Raw genomic sequence first — 21,079 nt, forward strand, 5'->3', positions numbered from 1 at the left:
TTCTCTGAAATTAAAAATCTTTGGGAACATTTGGGATATTCTAAGTACACAACTGCAGGGAATATATCACACTGTGCATTACAAAAATCAAAAATACAATTGTATTACAAAAATCTTACATACTGTACCTTTCACTTAAAATGAAAACATAGAATCTTTATGATACTACAATAAGACTGTATAGGACAGAACTAGAAAGGAAGCATTATCATTAGCTCATAGTGTGTGAGTGTGTGTGTACTATAAACATGTCAACAAAATAAGACAGCAGAATGATTCATCTCCGCTATACCTCCTGTTCAGACTCACTACAGACTTCCTGTGAAGGAAGGAAATGATGTCACTAAAATGGGAGTCGTACACAATTACGGTTGGACCACAAACCAGATATTGTTTCCTGCTATTCTTCTGTTAGCAATATGCGTGTGTGCTTGTAAGAGAGAGAGAGAGAGAGAGAGAAGGAGAGGGAGAAGGAGAAAGGAGGTGAAAATAGGACAGTTGAAAGCATCAGTAGGTAGAAACTGTGTAGGAGTAACAAGCAGGTTTCACTGTAACCTGGATTCAGCTTATCCCACCAGAAACAGCATGGAGAAATTTTTCCATCTCAAATCAGACCATACTCACCACAGCAGGACACACTCACGTAAAGTATCTTAATTCAAGCATCAAATGATCCTTTTTACAGTCTTGAGTCTAAAACAACTTCTACAGTAATTTTGTGAATGCCTATTCTGGATTTCCACCTTGTGGTTACATTGAGCAACTGCATGCGTGCAGGCACTTCTCACTGACTGTGGTTACAATACTTTAAAACCACTGCTTTATATATTTATTTCCTCAAGATACACTTACCCAAGTCATAATACAATGAAAGTTACTGTGGTTAATTTAAGCATCATCTGAACTAGGACCAGAAACTGTGTTCCATAAATACAACTAACGGAACTACTACTAAACTGTGTAATCTCCTTATACATAGAAATCTCTCATCTCTCTTTCTCTATCTCACACACACACTTGTTTGATGAGATTGTAAGATAAGAGCTGGTGGTCACAGAAGGTTTTCATATGCAGGTTTGGTGATAACCGCATTTGGACTAAAATATTCAAGGAAACAGAACAACCAGCTATAAGCCTTAAACAGAAGCCAGATAAAGTGAGGATGTTTACATGCACACCCTCGTGCTGGTTATTATGAGAATGCTGAATGAAATTAACATTAACATGCATTTTATGATGCTAGCAATGGCAATGTTGGGTGTTCAGTTCAACTCATGTGCTTGATTGATAAATGCAATGTAATTCAATGCAATGTCAGTTACTTTTGGTAAAAATTTCATCTCAGATCAATATTTTTGTCTAATTATTTATTTATGTGGCAAGTAGCCGTGTAATAAGCGGGAGATGTACATCACCATACAGACCATACGTACAAGACCATACAGAAGGTGTCTCTGAACTCACATACAATCTAGCATATACTTCATCTGTTAAAAAAATTTATACGAGTAGTATTTGGATGTACAATATATGCACTGTGGCCTCGGGATATTAAAGTGTGCACTCTGCAAGTCACTCGGATCCTTTTAATCCGTTTTCAAATACTATGATGAATACCGTTTTTCACATAAAAAGCAGGCACATTCAGATTTAGTGACAGTGTTCTTACTGCCAGATTCAGACCTGTATGTTACAATGCCTTTATGGTGCTAATCAGAGCTTCATTCTTACAGCTAAATGAGCTGGCACAATAGCATGGGCCATCAAAAGTTGCAGGTGCAATTCAGTCTTACCTGCGGTGAGGTTGACATGGAGGGGTGGGTGGCAAGACCCATTTCCCCCTGTGAGCCCACATTTCTCTCTCTCTTTCGGCCTGCCAGATTGCCAGATTGAATCAACTTACTCTCATACACACAGCTAGTGTAGACAACAACTGACCCTCGCAGCCTGTGCCTCACTGAGCTAAATCTTTCTTCCCCAACACCCCCTACTTCCTGTTGTGACACTTCCTTGTGAATGTGTGTTTGTGTTAGTGTTGTATGCGTGTAAGACAGAGAATGAGAGATGGGTCAGGGGTAAAACCTGCTTCTGGTAAAAGAAACAGCCTAAAATAGAATATGAGATACATACCACAGGCACACACTCACACTGAGAACAGGGTCCAATAGGAAACTATTTTTAGTACTGTTAAAGGAGAGCCCCAAACACACCGACAAGACAGAGGCCGGCAGCTCGCCCTGTTTCCTACAGAGGAAAGTGGCTGATGATCTTGAACTTTTATATTTCTTTCTGTACATGTGGTTTACACAAGCTGCTATAAAAAACAAAGATGAAGAACAGACAGTTCTGTTATTCCTTTTACACCCTCCTCTCAGTTTTAACCACATGTACATTCTTACCCACAGATACATAGCTTAATAGTACAAAACAAATACTGTTGTCCATTTTCATTGTCTTTTTTACATTCTCTATTTCTATTAGAGATGTGCATTTCGTTCACTTTGACAAAAACTTTAATATACTTAGTCATCATCATCATCAAAAAAACAAAAAACACTGATGGCTCGAAAATACCATCAGAAATATTACTGTAACAAATGACAAAATAACAAATATTTGTAGTTACTGGACTGGGCTCAGTGTGAAATTAATTACACATGTGAATTATGTTTTCATAATCAGTCATCGCTGAATTTTTATTTATCCTCTCATTGTCTCTCTGCAGATCATTGGGTCTGTGAAAATCATTTAACTCTAAAATGATTGAAAGGTATAGAACGTCCCTGTAATTCTCCTCTCTCCACACTAGGGGGAGAATGAATTCGTTTTTACTGATGGCTCTGTAATCTAATCATATTATCATATTATCTAATCATATTATTTTGAATATGGAATACACTTTTCCCAAATTATGTGTTAGTTTTCCCAAATTTTGTGTTTTCAGTTAAAATTTTTCTGGATTCTGTGTTTTATAATTGAATATAAATTACCAACAACTATGGCAATTCAATGAATGCATAAAACTTTAACAATTCCATTAGATTAAATTTGAATAAAGTGTTACACAACAGAGATTTTAATAAACTATATTATTACAACTTTGACTTTGACATGTTGTGCCCTCTAGCGGTGTGAAAGAAATTTACACAAAAAAAAAGGCTCCTGATTCTACAATATATATCTGTCCATTGCTTTTGACAGGTTGTAGTAAAGACCTTTGATGGTCTGTTATATGATGGTATAGTTTTTACTCAAGTAAAATGCTCATGAAGTGAACTCAGATCTGGAGATTAAGTTCCTCATATACTGAGCCAACAAAAGCTGAATAACCATGAGCATCTTGAGTTCTTGTGTATGTGTAGTAAAAGAAACTGTGCCGCTCTGTCGCATGAAGACAAGCAGGCGCATTTAAAACGTTATTTTTGTGGTTTAATATTCACTGACGCTTGTCCATTGTCCATGCAATTTGATTAAGTATTCAGGCCTACCATTTGATTTAGGCTATTCATACATTTTCAGCATTATACAGTAAATTTCTTTTGACTGGATTCCACGATTGCATTGGCGTTTTCTGCATCACTGATTATTTTTTCTGAACTATTCCAAAAAATCCTGCATATTCAAAGAAACCTAGAGAAAGCCCTCTGGGGTTCAGTGACATACTGTACGCTCATTTTGAACCTTCACAGCTTGGCCCAGCGGCACACTTAAAACTGTCAAATATGAGCAACCCAGATGGAATGTTTTAAATATGATAAAATGTGTAATATAGAGCTATATGTGCACAACTTTGTTCTGCAGATGCAGATTCTGTGTGGTTTGGCCTGCTCCCATTTCAGTGTGTTTGTGAAGTGGCGGCGTCTGCAGCATCTCTCATAGCTAGTGTTGGACATCGTGTTCCAGCCCATGAACTCAGAGAGATGAAGGCCAAAGTTACCATGGTGTCGGTCACTGTAGTGACTGCTTATCAGCTAAAGCATCGATTAACTAGGAAACTGTAAAGGCCGGGTATGATTGGCTTTCATTAGCTTGCTTGCAGCATTTTCAAATCTTTTCAAGTCTTAATTGGAGGAAAGTGAGTTTTTCTAATAAAACATGACCTACTGAATGTGTACAGAGTTTAGGAGAAAAATATAGCGGGAACTACAATTTGTGATCTGGTAATAAAGAGTGTCGACAGACACATGCACTGAGGCACGCTGTGCCCACTCCGTCCTCACTCTGTTTCTGTGCAAACACCGAGCGCACACACACTTCACATCTACTCAAATATCACTCTCTCTCTCTCTCACACAGTGGTGTTTGTAATCTGTGTTGTACAGAAAAGGCTTGAATAATTAATTTGCACTCAGTCACAACCTCTCCTGAGTCAGTCACAGAGTGATGTCCTTTCTGTATGTCTGTGAGCGCATTTGTTCCAGCTCTTTCCCTTCACACATGCAGTAGGACTGGTTTAGGATTAGATTTTCTGACAACATCAAAACAGCTGCTTTCTCTCTCAAGAGCATCTACATGATCCCTTAAGAACACTTGCAGACTGCACACACTAATGAACAAGACTTATAAAACGGCACAACCTAACTCGAGTACTTACTTAGCAACAAAATGGTGCTGTGGGATCTGAACCTGGTTTGTTCAACATCGTCTGGCTCACTTTAAAACCATCTAATGTCAAAAGTTAGAGAAGAAATCGGTCAGTGCTCAAAGCAGAGGAAAGGAGGTGTTTTTGTGATGGCTAAGACTGTGGGAGGAAAACTCCTATTAAATCAGCACCTAGAGGGGGTGCACTGACTCACTGACAATACACTCCAATCTGCAGCCATTACACAAACCTTTCAGTACAGCTGTGACCCTAACTCACTCTGACGAGCAAACACACAGAAATATACAGAAAAAAAAAATATTAAAAAAAAAGGTCTAATGTCTCCTAATACTGTATATTGAACATGAGAAGTTTTGCCTCATAAATTTTTCATAAAAATGGGACTTGTCGGTCATACACTGATACTATTTCCCAGAAAACATATAGATCATATATACTACACTCACCTAAATGATTATTAGGAACACCGTACTGTGTTTGACCCCCTTTCACCTTCAGAACTGCCTTATACGTGGCATTGACTGAGCAGATTGTGAAATACCTGTACTCCGACCGGCCAGTCTGGCACCAACAACCATGCCACGCTCAATATTGTTTAAATCACCTTTCTTTCCCATTTTGACTTTCAGTTTGGAGTTCAGGAGATTGTCTTGACCCCCCTTGGCCATCAAGTGGAATTTCAGACTGGACGTGCTGTGATGATAGCTCAGTTCGCAATGACAAAACACACAGATCACTTTGGTCTTGTCAATGGAACCCTTTGGCAACTTTTTAAAAGTAAACTTTCCATTCAGAATCTTATTGGCATCCATTTCGGCGTCTCGCACTCGTCATCCACTCAAAACGTAACATTAACCTACTATTTGGCCGGTGTTCTGACGATTTGTGCTGCCTTGTCGAAAAATGCTACCGTAGCGCAAACCGATCACAGAATGTCAATTAATATTATATGAAATACAATTATAATACAATTCTAAGTTATGAGTAAAAGTGTCATGATTTAGATTTTAAATCGAAAGAAATTCAATCTCGAACTTCGAATTAAAAAATAGAATCGTTGATGCTGCCACGCCCCCATGTCACGTCCGTTCGGAAAAAAGCTGAAGCTACTTGCAAAAGCTACTTTTTTTGCAAGAAAAACCTACAAAGTTTGCTAGGCCAAAAAGTCCGCTTATCGCGCAATAAAATGTACGCCATTGATATACGCCATTAATAATGTGTTTAACTGACAGACCTAATTTTTTGTCATTATTACCAACACATTTCTGCATAATAAGTTATTAGAGATAACATTTTAACATTAAATAATAAACAATCTCATCCTGGTAGTAATGGACACTTATTTTGTTATTCTGTTCTGTTTTCTTTAGTTCCTGTTTCCTTTCTCTATAGATTCATTTTCCTTGGTTACTGATTATGTACCCGTTTCTGTGATTATTATCAGCTGTATCTTCAGCTCCTGATTATCCGCTGCATAAATACTCTCTGGTCAGTTTAGTTCTTTGTCGGTTAGCCAATCGTTCATATGCGGTAGTGTTACTGTATACTCCTGAAGATTGCTCTAGTATTTCTCTATCACTGCACGCTTCATTGCAGCCAACTCAGAACGTGACAGTAGTATTATCTGACTGTGTTCAAATATTGAAAATAATTATCAGAATATTTCTGACGGTAAAAATAACAATAAAAACAAATATGCTTTTGACATCACAAATCACATTTAAAATCAGTCAAAACTATTTTTTTTGTCAAACGTAGTATATTATCTGAAACAGAGACTGACGTGGCATATTTCTATTTTCAATAAAATTTCATACCATATGACAATATGAGGGTTTAGCAAAGAATATTGTGATGCACTGAAATAGCATGAATTCAAGAAGGTAAATTAAATAAAGTATCGATGCTAGTCTGTAGACAGTTTCACTCTAAGAGTGACAATAATGAGAGATGGATAGAGGTTGAGAAAGATGAAGACAGACAGGGGGTTATAATACAGAGGAAGGACGGGGGAGGAATAAACAAAATAAGAGAGACTTAATTAACAAACGCCCACTTCCTTACTGTTTGTGGCTGCAGCATTATCCTCTGGAGCCCTCAAACCCACACAGATGACTGGCAGAGACGATCAAATGCTGACTGAGTGCCATGATCACTAATCTGACGACCGAAATAATCTCCACTGACATTATCTGTGGTTTTCTTATTGGGTCACGAAGGAGTTTCCATCTGACAGCTTTATTTAGGCTCTTGATTTTTGTTCTCTCCTAGAAATAATCCATATGACGTTATAAAAAAATCTAATGTATGACCCCTAATTTAAATATCTTCTTTTTTAATTAAATCTGTTTCAAGATCTTGTCAGCAGAATGGACATGTTGAGAATATTATTTTTGCCCATCTCACACTCTTATTATAACACGCACACGCCCATCTCACAGTGTTACAGTAGACAGATTCTGTAAATCTCAGAGAAACAGAAGTGTGTGAGAGAGATTTAAGAGATGGAGGAGTATAAAAGAGGCAGGAACATTTCCTGGGATTTGCAGAGTCATCAGGGCTCTACAGTGCGACCATTTTGCTCGCATATGCCCCTAAAAAAAAAAAAACGGGAAAAATGATTTACGAGCACAATGTACGAGTAACTACAACCTACCATAATCGAAACCGAGATGACATTTCTTCAATGAATAAAAATTAGACAAAAATGTTAGATACAGATGATTTGGGATATGTTAGGTCCTAAATTAATACATGATTAACTAACTGTATTTTTCTATGTACATTTCTGAAATGTACTATAAAGCTGCTTAGAAAGTATAAGTATTGTGAAAAGCTCTGTACAAATAAATTTGAATTGTGGGTTTTGGCTATTTTGCTATTTAAACATTAAAGGAGCAAAACGCAAGTATCTGAGTTTTTGCAGAAATACGCCCCCTCTGGCGACAAGCGAAACTGCGTGCACGCTCACACACACACACACCCACGCACGTTTGCACGAGCTGTTCATAACCAAAGGAGCATCAGCCGCACACTGTGCGGCACACATCTTTTGTTACAGTCATAATTAGGTAATACAGTTATAAATCTGCAGGTCATTTAAAATATATGAAAGGAAAGGCATTCGAGTACACACTTATGTGTGTGAGAGGGGGAAACGGGGGTAGTAGAAAACTTCGGTTTTTGTTTCCATCTATCTCCATATTGAACTGTTTTATGTGCTTACTGTATCCACGTATGATTGTATATTATTTATAATTATGGAAACATGTTCATGAACAATACAAGTTATTACTTTGTATAGGAGGACCCGTTTAAGCCCTAGAGCAGGGGTGTCAAACTCAAATACACAGTGGGCCGAGATCAAAAAATTGCTATAGGTCAAGGGCCGGACAGGTTAAACACTTATTGAAACAACGTATTATTATTATGAACCTGAAAACAACAAGGTCTATATATTATTGCCAATAAAACAACATTAATTAGGAAATAAAATAAAATAAATAAAATCAGTTTCACTAATTTCTTATGGTTATTTACAAAAGTTATTTACTTCAAAGGAAAATCAAATGTCCTATAGCAAGAGAAAGAAATGCAAAAATGAAAGTCCACCTTTTCAAAGTTCACCTTCCTTCAAATTTGGCTGATTATTTATGCTGAAAAATGGCCGAGTTTTGGTCTGTACTAATCTGTCACTTTCACATCGGGGAAAATACCTTTTGAGTTACAGACTACCAAACGTTAAAGAGAAGAGTGCAAAAACTGATGAAAGAAGGCGTTTGTGGTTGACAGAGGCACAGCATCAGCAATACGGCACTGACATTGACACTGATGGAGGGGTTTGCATTTGCAATAGTGATGTTTTCTTATTTAATTTTTACAACATGGATGTGTGTAGCCACCGCCGCGCTGGACTATATTAGGGACTTTAAGCAACAGCCTCTGGTGGAATTGCGTATTGAGCTGCAGAACGGTAGGAATCTGTTATGCAACGTTACGGCTTTTTCCGCGTTCTTGTCAGCGCCGGTTTCAATACATGTTTCAGAAATAATATTTTTCTGCTCGTCCGGCACTTTGCAACAACACAGCATTGTTTCGGCAGCGACTTGCAGCATGTCTCCTCTAAAACTGATGTTTAACGTTACATTTTATGTGGCGTGAAAGTCGCATTCCATCCGAAATCCGATCGTTCAAAATGAGGCATATGGTATTTGAATAGGATTTCAAACCACATATGGATGTAGCTGCTAGCTTGAAACGGATTTCATGTGCTTTTTGGACTGACAATCTGAGCGTAGCCTATGTCGGAACAAGAAAATAGAAGGAAGAATTGCAGTACGGGCTATAGAAGCTCACCATTACCACATATTAACTTTAGTTTGTCAAAATATTACGCTCTCTCCTGCTTGGTAAGTCCATCTCTATATGATTTCGTACCTACCAAGGGTTTTTTCTGTGTTTTTTAGTGTAACAATGTGTTCCGTAGTACATACATAGTGCAGTAAATGCTGTTGTTTACATCCGAGTGCCCCCATAATGGCCACTCATCCGGGTTACCGCCCAGAATGTCACGCTTTCGCGGTCATGTTTCCATGGTGACGCGTCATTGCTTGTCACGTGACACAGTGACGGCGGGCCAGCTCTAAAAATAAATACATTTTGTCATGCGGGCCAAAAATAATTCATTTGCGGGCCGGTTGTGGCCCGCGGGCCTTGAGTTTGACACATGTGCCCTAGAGCATACCGCCCAGAGATCTCTCCGTTTGTTGAAAGCCTTCCCGATGTTGACTCTCGTCTTATTCCGACGACTGGCACTGGACAGACAGAAGTTGTATTTTCTTTGTCTCACGTGGAGTTTGCGTTGGGGTTTGGAATTAACTACTTTGGAATTAACTCTTTGGGGCTGTTTACACCTGGCCACAATGCGTTTTCTCAGATCGGATAGCTATCTGATTTATCAAAACTATTCCATTACACCTGGTCACATAAATGTGTTTTTGCAAAACGGATTTTAATCTGATCTTCAATTCCCGCGCTATATAGGCTACAGAATTCATGAAGTGCACGTCACCGAAAGCAACAGATATGAGCTGCATTTTATTAATCATCAGCTAATTTCAAAATCAGCAAAGACAGCAATAAGAGAGAGCGGCAACAGCCCTGGTAAAGATCAGTTCATTTCTTAAGAGTCTGCGACTTACTTTCACTTTGATTTGTGATAGATTGTGGCACGCTGGCTTATAATAATAATAATAATAATAAATAATAATAATTCGTTACATTTATATAGCGCTTTTCTGGACACTCAAAGCGCTTCACATAGAAGGGGGGGGGGGTCTCCTCAACCACCACCAATGTGCAGCATCCACTTGGATGATGCGACGGCAACTATATTGCGCCAGAACGCTCACCACACACCAGCTTACTGGTGGAGAGGAGACAGAGTGATGAAGCCAATTGGCTTTATGAATAGGTGCTCAGCTGCTCATCTGAGGTGATGCGCGTCGTCATATATGATACAATTTTTTGTATATTGTAAAGCGCCTTGTGACTAAGTCTGTGAAAGGCGCTGTATAAATAAATTTTACTTACTTTACTTACTTATATGACATAACCTAACCTATAGCTTGCTTTAAACAACCAGATGCATTTACACTTGTCCAGTTTTGTCTGGAATGCGGCCCAGACCACGTCCTCAAGTGATTTGAGCGATCGGATTCAAATCCCTCTCGAATGCGTTTCGGAGGGCAACCTGGTCTTTTCACAATCGAATAGCTATCCGATCACAGAAAACGCATGAAGTGACCAGGTGTAGGCTAAACAGCTCCTTTGAATCCATCTTCTACTTTTGTGGAAAGTTGACTAAAGTTGTGTCGCTCGAGTTGTCTTCTCTGATACAGAGAATGGCAGCGAATACACTACCTGCAAGACATTAGGCACGTAGCCAGGCAAGCGTGAATGCGCATGACGTCACAGATTCGAATCCCTCTTATTTATTTTACTGTACAGGATTATAGAGGCGATCTCAGTGATCAGAGAAGGGCTCATTCAGCCCATCAGGCGATTGTTTAAGCATGTATGGGTTAGAAAACGTCTATTTTTAACATGAAATGTTGCACAATGCACCTTTAACAATGAGCAAATTACAATTGCTACATTTGTTACAGAACTTCTTTATTTTAGATGCTTTAAAGGGATACACCACCGTTTTTCATAGTAAACTATGTTATTCCCTTAACTAAGACGAGTTGATAAATACCACTCTCGTCTCAGTGCGTTCACTAAATCGCTCTGTCTTGCGGCAAAACTTTGTTAGCACTTAGCTTAGCCCAGTTCATTCATTAGGATCCAAACAGAGAAGCGACCAAAGATCGTTCAGATTAGTCGACTAATCGAAAAATTAGTCGAAAGATAAGTCGTTAGAAAATTAGTCGTTAGTGGCATCACTAGGATACCATAGCAAGTGCTTGGGAGCACTTCGATTCGCACATAATATCTATGGACTCAGATGATATTACTGCGCCGAGTCGAAGTGCTCCCAAGCACTTGCAATGGTATTCCGTCATACATTATAGTTATCCATTTTACACGCTTAGAAAAGCACCACATCTTATTTTGTGTCACCATTCTTGGTGGAGTAGTTAGTTTAATATGAAAAAACGGTGGAGTATCCCTTTAATATTAGTTGCACCTGAATGCTTAGGTTGCATGATAGATGAGCTGAACATTATATTACATTATTCATTGCAGCAAATCAAAGCTTAGTGGCATGGGACACAGTCCAGCAAGTCTGTCAGATGGCTCAGGCCTTGTTTTCAAGATGTACACCGACACTGAGCAGATCTGTCTCTATACAGATGACACAACACCAGCTGGTCCTTTATGAAACCACACATGGGCCACTGAAGCAGCCTAATGACATTAAAACCACCAGACCTACATGAATTATGAATAATGGGCTTTGTAGTCTACCAGGCCTGATTAAGATGAAGGAGACGGTGATATGGTTAAGGAAGAGTCACTCGTGTCTGTATCAGATTTGTCTTTGATGAAGTAGGGGGGTAGGGCGCTGATAGCCCCGCATGGACTCTGTTTGCTATGTAGTGCATTGATTTTTCCAAAGTAGTTGTCTGCTTTACCAGAGCTGCATTCTGCATCATGATCTAAATGTATTACATTATTCAACACGTAATAATACTATTATCAGAAACCTCATTCCCATTCATACTGCACGTACCCGTACCCTGTCAGATCCAACATCCAGTCTGCGTCTTCGATGATTAAATGTAAAAAAGTGTTTGTCTAAAACGGTGTTGCAGAAACCTCTCAGTCTAAATATAATCAGCCCAATCAGGTTGCACTGTCCGTCTAGCCTTTTTATACACGCGTCGGTAACACTTACAATAAGGTTCATTAGTTAACATTAGTTAACTACATTAGTTAACATGTACAGTATGTGAACAATACTTCTTCAGCATTTTTTAATCTTAGTTAATATTAATTCCAACATTTACTAATACGTTATTAAAATCAAAGGTTGTATTAGTTAACATTAGTTAATGGACTGTGAACCAACATGAACGCACAATAAACAGCTGTATTTGTATTAACTAACATTAACAAATATTAATAAACACTGTAACTAATGCATTGCTCATCGTTAGTTCATGTTAGTTAATGCATTTACTAATGATAACTAATGAACCTTATTGTAAAGTGTTACCCACGCGTCTTATAATTATTGAGCTTTTTTTTTACCAAATATCTAAAGACAATTGTATGCATTGCAAGGACTAGATGCAACGATTAACTTGTTTGTTTTAGAAACACATTTCACACATAGAATTAAGTAAACCATACTTAACTAAGTTAAGTGAAAGTAACATAAGAAATTAAGTAATTTTTATTTAGCTAATTAAAGGTTAAGTATAATATCTATTCTATTTAATTGAATATTTCTTTGTACAACAGTTCACTCAAACAATATAACATTGAATTAGACCACAGTTTAAGTATAGAGCTGGTAAGTCCCGCCCATCCGTAAAACTTCAAGTGGACCTCTAGGTTGAAAAAGTGTCAATGCAAGTGAATGAGAGAAAATAATTATTTTCTGATCCCGTTTGAATTGTGCCATGAATGTAACATATGTTGTCTGTGAATTTTTTATATAATTTCTCATGTAACGAGTTTGACAGTATATTGTATGATTCTTTGGCTAGCAGTTGTGGAATAGACATGACGAGAAAGACTACACGTCGCATATGTGACGTCGCCGCATAACACATTTTCCCTCCACAAATCACGGTTTTCACCACGCTCAACTAGTTTGTCCTCTCCCTGAAAGAAGGCGGTGAAGTGCACCAAAGACACAGGCATGTTTAGCAGGATCCGTGGGCTGGTGGGTGTGATGTATATCAAACACGTCTAAAGAGTTGTAGTCCACAAAGTGCTCTCACACAAAGTCCAACCGTATGAAAATTCTACCCGCTAAATTGTAGCATTCTTTACACAAAACATTATATAAAAAATTCAGAGACAACATATGTTCACATTCATTGCAAAATTCAAACGGGATTAGAAAATAATTATTTTCTCTCATTCACTTGCATTGACGATTTTTCAACCGAGAGGTCCAGCGGGGCTAGCTGAAGGGGCGGGACTTACCAGCTCTATATGATTTATTCAGAAATGTTTAAGTAATCAATACATAGTGTGAGTCATCACATCTACATTTTTGATATTGAATGTGTGAACGCAGACCTCAATACTTGGTAGACAATACACAATGACGGTAACATTTGATAGATCGTTTTTGTGTTTGAATGTGTCATTTTAAGTAGAAAATTAACTCCAAATGTCACAACATGGCAAATTACTAACCCTAACAACAAAAGCAATAAAATAGTGTAAATACAGCTGGAAAACAGTGAAAAATAAACCTCATTAATTATTCATGGCCCAGTGCATGATGGGAAGTTCACCAGTATCAGAAAAGTTGAGTAATTTTGTTTAATTTTATAATGTTGATATTTACACTTTCATTTCTACACGATTGAATGGAGTACTACTATAGAATTTCCTTTTTTTTAATTCTTGCCTTAACTAACTTTTTTCATGTAAATTACATTGTTTTTTCTGTAGCATTTACTTCAACACAAAATCGTTTTTATCAGTGCAAAGAGTGACAAACGTATTAAGCTGCAGTGTGTACGTGACCTTTGAGATCATGAATCTGTCAGTTAAAGATCTTCTCAGAACTTTATGCACAGCGGGGATTTTTGGTTTCCCAGAAACCAGAACACACAAGACTGGGGCTCATTAAAGCCAGATAATGACCCCGGTTTTTCTCTACAGCTGGCAGTAAGAGGATCAAAATGGGAAGAAAATCTGTTCTTCTTGAGAATAGGCCACTGCTGCAGTAATGAGATACCTGAAAGGTCAGGTCATAAAGGGGGTTGATAGAGTAATATAAAGGTAATGAGTGGCAGGAAAGCCTATTGCAGTAAAAGCAATATAATTCTGGTTAGAAACAAGTACATGTTTTCTATTTCTCAGAGGTGGAAAGTAACCAATTACAAATACTTTCGTTACTCGAGTAGATTTTTTTTTTTCTACTTTCTTGAGTATAATTAAAATGTGGTACTTTTACTCTTACTTGAGTAGAATAATAATAATAATAAAGAATTCAACTTCGCTACATTTATTTTTCACACAAAGTACTATGGTACAATGACAAAGGTGCCGACGGAGCAACAGGGCAAGCTAACTGACATTTGACTGACACTTTTCAAAACTACTGCGCTGCACTTCAGCCAATAAGAGACAGATCTGAAGCACTTCACCCAATAACAGACAGATATGAAGCACTTCAGCCAATAACAGACAGATATGAAGCACTTCAGCCAATAACAGACAGATATGAAGCACTTCAGCCAATAACAGACAGATATGAAGCACTTCAGCCAATAACAGACAGATATGAAGCACTTCAGCCAATAACAGACAGATATGAAGCACTTCAGCCAATAACAGACAGGTCTGACTCGGGTGCAAAACCAATCCAAACTTTCAGTTCGGCTGGGAAACTTTCGATCTTTCCTGGACTCACTTTTCAAAATCACAATACATGTCATTTTCATGTTTCATGTTGCTTCTTAACACAGAGTGAGAATATATTATTTTATTAAATTATATGATACAAGCTATGTTGATTCACATTGCATTAAAGGGTTGAGTGTAGTGCTCTATATCACTACCATCTTCCCATTTTGGGTAAAAATAGAAAAAAAAATACTAAAGTAATAAGTAATGTAGTTACATGAGTAGTTTTTAAGCAAACTACTTATTTACTCTAACTTTTCTTTTTCAGTACTTCTACTTGTACTAAATTATTACTTAAAGGAGAACTCCGGCGAACAATGAACCTTTGGTCTAATAAAACATCGGTACACGGTCAATCGTTCTCTGAGATTTGTTTTCATGATAATCGAATGTAAAGAGTTTTATCTCTAAAAACTGTTTTGTGTATAATGCTAGTAATGGGGGCATTGACTTAGTAAAGAGAAATCGCTAGTTTATACCACTAACAAGGCTCAAAATAGCCCCACACTCACACAGTAATATAATGAGGCTCCATACATGCAAAACGAAGCATTGAGAACTTTGTAAGTGTACAGACCGTTTAATAAGAAGATACTTTATGAAGACAGTTCACTTCACGTATACAGACAGGAGCCATCTTAAAAAATAGTCTCGATAAGTCAAACCACGAACGCCGTGCTGAGTGATCTGAACTGTATGAAGTTCAACGAACTTCTGAACTGTATGAGCGGCGTTCGGGGATCGACTTATCGAGACTATTTTTTAAGATGGCTCCTGCCTGTATACGTGAAGTGAACTGTCTTCATAAAGTATCTTCTTATTAAACGGTCTGTACACTTACAAAGTTCTCAATGCTTCGTTTTGCATGTGTGGAGCCTCATTATGTTACTGCATTAGTGTGGGGCTATTTTGAGCCTTGTTAGTGGTATAAACTAGCGGTTTCTTTTTACCAAGTCAATGCCCCCATTACTAGCATTATACGCTAAACAGTTTTTAGAGATAAAACTCTTTACATTCGATTATCATGAAAACAAATCTCAGAGAACGGTTGACTAGGTACCGATGTTTTATTAGACCAAAGTAGGGCTGGGCGATATATCGAGTTTGTACGATGTATCGTTATATTTTTTGAAACGATATGGAATGAGGCAATACCGTTTATATCGATACAGTAGTTTGATATGAGCACATCTGAAAAATAGCGGAGGTTGCAGTGTGAGCTGCTGCAGTGAAAGTAGCTAGGCTACGTAGTACAATTTGTCCTAAACATGACACAAGCTTATATTAATTGCGTCAAAATCACTTTGATATACGTAGTTAACAAGTTTAAGGCAGCTTGCCGCCCTGTCAAATGCTCTGACAGACACTGTTGCTGACTGATAACGTTACTTGCGCTGTTTAATGCGTTTGAGATGTGGTGCTTTCCTCAGTGCTCAACTTACATTTCACAGGTATATTCTCCATCTGTAAAAGTTAGAAAGTAAAGCAAATATGTCCATTTCACAACAAATATGTCCATGTCAGAAGAGGACGAGTTTCTGCAAGTGAATCTCCGCTAAAATTCATGCTTCCTTGAACGAGCGCCGGCGCGCGCATGCGCGTGAATAGTACTACGTAGTACACAATAATTCTGACTAAAATAAACATATTGCTAAAATATTTGTTGTTGGAGAAAATAAATATGCCATATGTGGAATTTTAAACCTACAAGTATATATTTTTAATGAAAGTGAAAGTGATTATAATGGGGTAATCAAATGCAGGCTAATATAATTAGTTTGTGCTTTTGTTTTTATTTTCATTTTTAGTTTAGCCTTTAGTCAATATAAAAACAAAAGCTTTTTGCACATAATATATTGCATAGCCTATATTATATTTGTTTCCATATCCTTCAATATCAACATTGTTTGTAGGATATCATTGGGCCGAATGTGAATATATATATATATATATATATATATATATATTTTTTTTTTTTTTTTTTTTTAAATATAAAGATTTTCTTTCTCTAAATAGAAAACGTAGAAAGTACCGAGATATATATCGTATATTGCCATTTGACCAAAAAATATCGAGATATGATTTTTTGGCCATATCGCCCAGCCCTAGACCAAAGGTTCATTGTTCGCCGGAGTTCTCCTTTAAGTAGTAATACTTTTACCTAAGTACAATTTGTTAGTACTCTTTCCACCACTGTCTATAGTGGAGTACAAAATTTGTATCCTATTTAACAGACCTTACATTTTAGGTAACCTGAATTTTCTCATGAACCCTTTCTCGGCATGTTTTAAATACGTATTCTACAAGAGGCTGTGTGTTACAGTAATTTCCCCACAGGTAAGAAATGTGATAGACACAAAACAGTATTATAATACCTATTCTACAATTTTAATAATCAACATGATGAAGCAATTCAGGGGGTTCAAGTTTGAGCCTAAAGGACAAAGCAAATATGATAACAAATATAAAACCTTGTTTATAAAACACTTGTTTATCATCATCCTTTTTTTTTTTCTATTTACCCGTCTTTGTTTTATGAGTAGGTGCCACTTGAGAAATTGTCAGTTTAAGTTGTTTCTCCGCCATTAGCACAGCAGCAGCACACCGGCAATCTTGAGTTTGAACGTCAGCGCGCTGTGCAAGAGAAGGGTGTGATCACTGATCAGTGCAAACACAAGTAGGATTGACACTGCTATGACACTCCTCCTGGCTCTGATTGGTTGTTTCTGACTGGGAGAGGTGTATTTCTACAAACAGCAATAAGACCACTGGGAGGAGCCAGAGGAGCTTGAATTTTTCACAGATTACCTGTCTCATATTCTACTGTCAGGAGGACATAATAACAGTTTTAACAAATACGTAAAAAATATTTGGTTTACAAAAGTTACCAACTGCATCTTTAAAACACCAATGTGTATCGGCCCACTGGCCTTCATCAGGGTGTTGGTAACAAACACAGACAAAATCAAGTCAGTTATAATTCCATAAATTTCAGGTGTGCTACTCAATTTCTTGGCCACTGGAGGCAATACTGTAGTTCAAGTGATGTCTAATGGCAGAGGTTAAACCATACAAATACAAGACCAAATAAGAGATCTCCTATAGTGGAAAAATAGGAGTGACAGAACTACAAACATCGAGTGTACTCCACACAATATGCACCAAAAATATGAATAAGCTATACACATAATAATTCTTAATTCATAGTCAATGATGGTTCCCACAGCTATGGTTAGAAGAATGCGGTTGTGACTTCAGCTGAATACATATTGAAGATATTAATTTTATCTCCTGAATAAACAAAACATTGTAAGCGGCAACTGTCAATCCCAAAAAGTGACTGTGAAGCCATAGTAAACCTGGCCTACAAACAGCATACTCCTTTTTTTTTTTTTTTTTTTTCATAAATAGCATAATTAGGTAAAAGTTCATACTTCAATTAGCTACGGTGTTTATTTACTGGCAAATTAACCAAAAGATAATTGACTATTCAGAAAATGGGTGGGAATGAATAGCTTAATTGATTGACAAAATAATAGCTCGTTCCAGCCCTAGGAGTAATACAAAACTTATAGAATATATGAAAATAGCCTTGATGAGGAAATTCTTCAGTATATGTTCGGTATTTCATTAAATATCAAAACAACACATGTTTTTACAGATTTATATACTTATTTATTAAATCACAACCTGTCAGGGCAATGTGACCACCTTTATACGTTCTAATGTTAAAACATTTCAGAGGAATTCAGACAGAATTAAAGTGAGAGGTGAGACAGGGTCATTAATGGCCATTGACTGTCATTAATGGACAAACTGTCATTTATTTAAAGATCTTTTCAATGCAAATACCAGAACATAGAGCTGAATGAAGTCGTGACTGCAGAAACACTGAGATCAGATCAACATTGCCAGAAAAACTGGCTTTAGTTCTGCAATATAACATCCTGGTAGATATTTACACAGCAAGAGCAACATTCTCAGGTTGACTAGATGGTTGTGTATTGCATTGTTTTTGCTTTGTTAATATTCCCATAGGCAGCCGTCCACACATTTTGCTCTTTTTTAGCAGCTAATTAACTCCCACTCTAATCAGAGCTAAAATGATGATGATCCAAGGCTGACTGCCCCTAAACACATTACTGAGGTCACAACAACAGCACTGAGGTGGACGGCTAGAGGGACAGATTGGTTGCCATTGCATTTACGCCTGTTATTGACTGTTTCAGTGGTGATCCTCTTCATTTCGAACTCTAAGCCATGAATCGGCTGTCCTTCTCTTATACGCATCTATCAGCTTCTGCCCACCATGCGTGCATCAGGGTCAGACAGGCCTCTCTTGTTAACTTATTTCTTCAATGCAAAACCACCAGTGATTTCACACTGTTTCCCTAGTTAACTTCTTATATAAAAGAAAGAAACCCTTCATTATCATACCCACAATCACATATACAGTGAAGTCCTTTTATTTTACACTGTGTAGTATTAAAAAATCCTTATTACATAATCAGCACAGCTGGTGCTGGTTTTATTTTAGATTAAAGCAAGAGAGGAGAGCAAATCTATGCTGTATTATATCCCAAAGATTCAGTCACAAAGCCAGCGAAAAATTGAGGAAGCTCTTAAAAATTATTTAAACCTTTAATTTACTTCCTCTTTTTCAGCCCATTAAATGTCAAGAGTTTCGGTAACACCGCAACATTACTTTGTCCAACAGAAACGAAAGGGAAAAATCATTTGTGGGATTACTACTAATGACCAAACACAGAAGTAAGAGGTCATAAACCTTATCTGAAGATGTTGTAACCCATATGCAACACAAAAACATGTTTCACAACAAAAGAATAAAGATTTTCTAACACTTTCTTACCATTATTAACTTAAATTTAAAGAGTTTCTTTACGTTGAAATTTAGTTCTACATACTGGTACAAAATATTTTCAGTCTCTATTCAAGGGAACAAGAAATCCAGTGTAACACAATAAGATAAACCAACATGATACAGCAACCAGGAAAAGAGCAAAGTGTGTGCTAGGAACAATCACATAAACCACACACACACTTTTATGGCTTAACATGACAAATACTGTAGACCAGTAAAGCATAACACACACTGCAACCACAGTAAAATAATTAAGAGCACTTAGTGCACACACAAATGCTTTCTAAGTAATGAAGCATGTGGTGCCATATACTCCGAGCCATCACACACATTGTCAGATGTGCATTCTGTACAAAAACACATGGCTGATGTCACCAAGGACATTGTAAGACCAGGCCTATGATAGTTACCTTACAATGAGAAGGATGACATTGTTAATGTGCAAGGAGATTCTGGCATCTGACAGTAATTTAATTTACATTCATGATTAACTGACCCTGATGACAGAGAGAGCCATGCAGTTAGGCCTGATGAACCATAATTAGTCGTCAGTTTCAAATAAAGCGGGGATTTTTAAATATTTTATATATATATATATATATATATATATATATATATATATATATATATATATATATATATATATATATATATATAATTAGTATTTAATTGTATTAGTTGTTAGTAGCCTAGTAGGCTAGGTTACAAGACTGTGGTTTGTGATGGCAGTAACAGTAGTAATCCAGATCATCCAGTCAAAGTGAATCAAGACGGTTCTTCGAAAAAAAAAAAAAAAAGACAACATTCAACAAGTTGCAACTGACACAGCTATGACTGTAACGATGCTAACAAAACAATTATCAAAAGCAACAGTAGGCTATTTGCTGATGGTCAAGGTTAGGGCCATCAATTAAGAAAAGTGGGAGCTGGAGTTTGAAATCAAGCAAAAAATGGTCAGATTTTTATTGCACTTATACTGCTCTACATGTTTACTGTGAGAGGGATTTACCTGTATGACACCTGTTTCCGGATGGTGAGGTGTAAGAACTCGCTGCTCTCCGCCTGGTTTTGAGGACTCAGCCCTCCTTCTCTCCCCACTGCCATTCGTTCAGTCCCGTTCCCCGAACACTCTAAAGTTGTGCCGCTGTGTCCGGTTTCAGAAAGGAACACGTCCTCCTCCTCCACCACGTCTTCCAAGGTCGGCGGTCTCACGACCGTGGTCAGTAAGTTTGCGGAGCTGTGTGCCGCACGAGACGAACCGTCAACGGTCGCTTCCGATGCTTCTGCCATTTATTAAACTAACTTAATACCGATGTAAATTGTCACACTAAAAGGCGAGCCCAAGTTAATGGGATATATGTGCTTTCCCTTAAGTCGCGCGAGTGAAAACGCAACGGAATTGTTATTTCGGGAAAGTTTGTGATAGATTTGACCATCACCTTCCCTTACAGTTGAATCTGCTTTCGGCGCAGACGACCACCTCGAAACACACA

At 37.5% G+C, this 21,079-nt stretch overlaps 1 protein-coding gene across 6 annotated transcripts in view; it reads right to left on the minus strand.

Annotated features, from left to right (window-relative positions):
• Positions 1 to 21,079, minus strand: part of dgkza (diacylglycerol kinase, zeta a) — a 117,889-nt gene extending 96,810 nt beyond the window's left edge. For 3 of the 6 annotated variants that reach the window (XM_089129455.1, XM_039688020.2, XM_039687942.2), the window contains exon 1: positions 20,596 to 21,079. In XM_089129455.1, coding sequence (XP_088985581.1) covers positions 20,596 to 20,876 — 281 coding nt within the window. In that variant the 5' untranslated portion in view covers positions 20,877 to 21,079. Of the gene's footprint in view, positions 1 to 1,793; positions 1,953 to 20,595 lie in introns of those variants that run through there. The other 3 variants (XM_089129454.1, XM_039688350.2, XM_039688273.2) reach the window with 2 other exon arrangements.

The sequence above is a fragment of the Pimephales promelas genome, chromosome 1, assembly GCF_988280905.1.
Source record: "Pimephales promelas chromosome 1, fPimPro1.hap1.1, whole genome shotgun sequence".
NCBI classification, from domain to species: domain Eukaryota; kingdom Metazoa; phylum Chordata; class Actinopteri; order Cypriniformes; family Leuciscidae; genus Pimephales; species Pimephales promelas.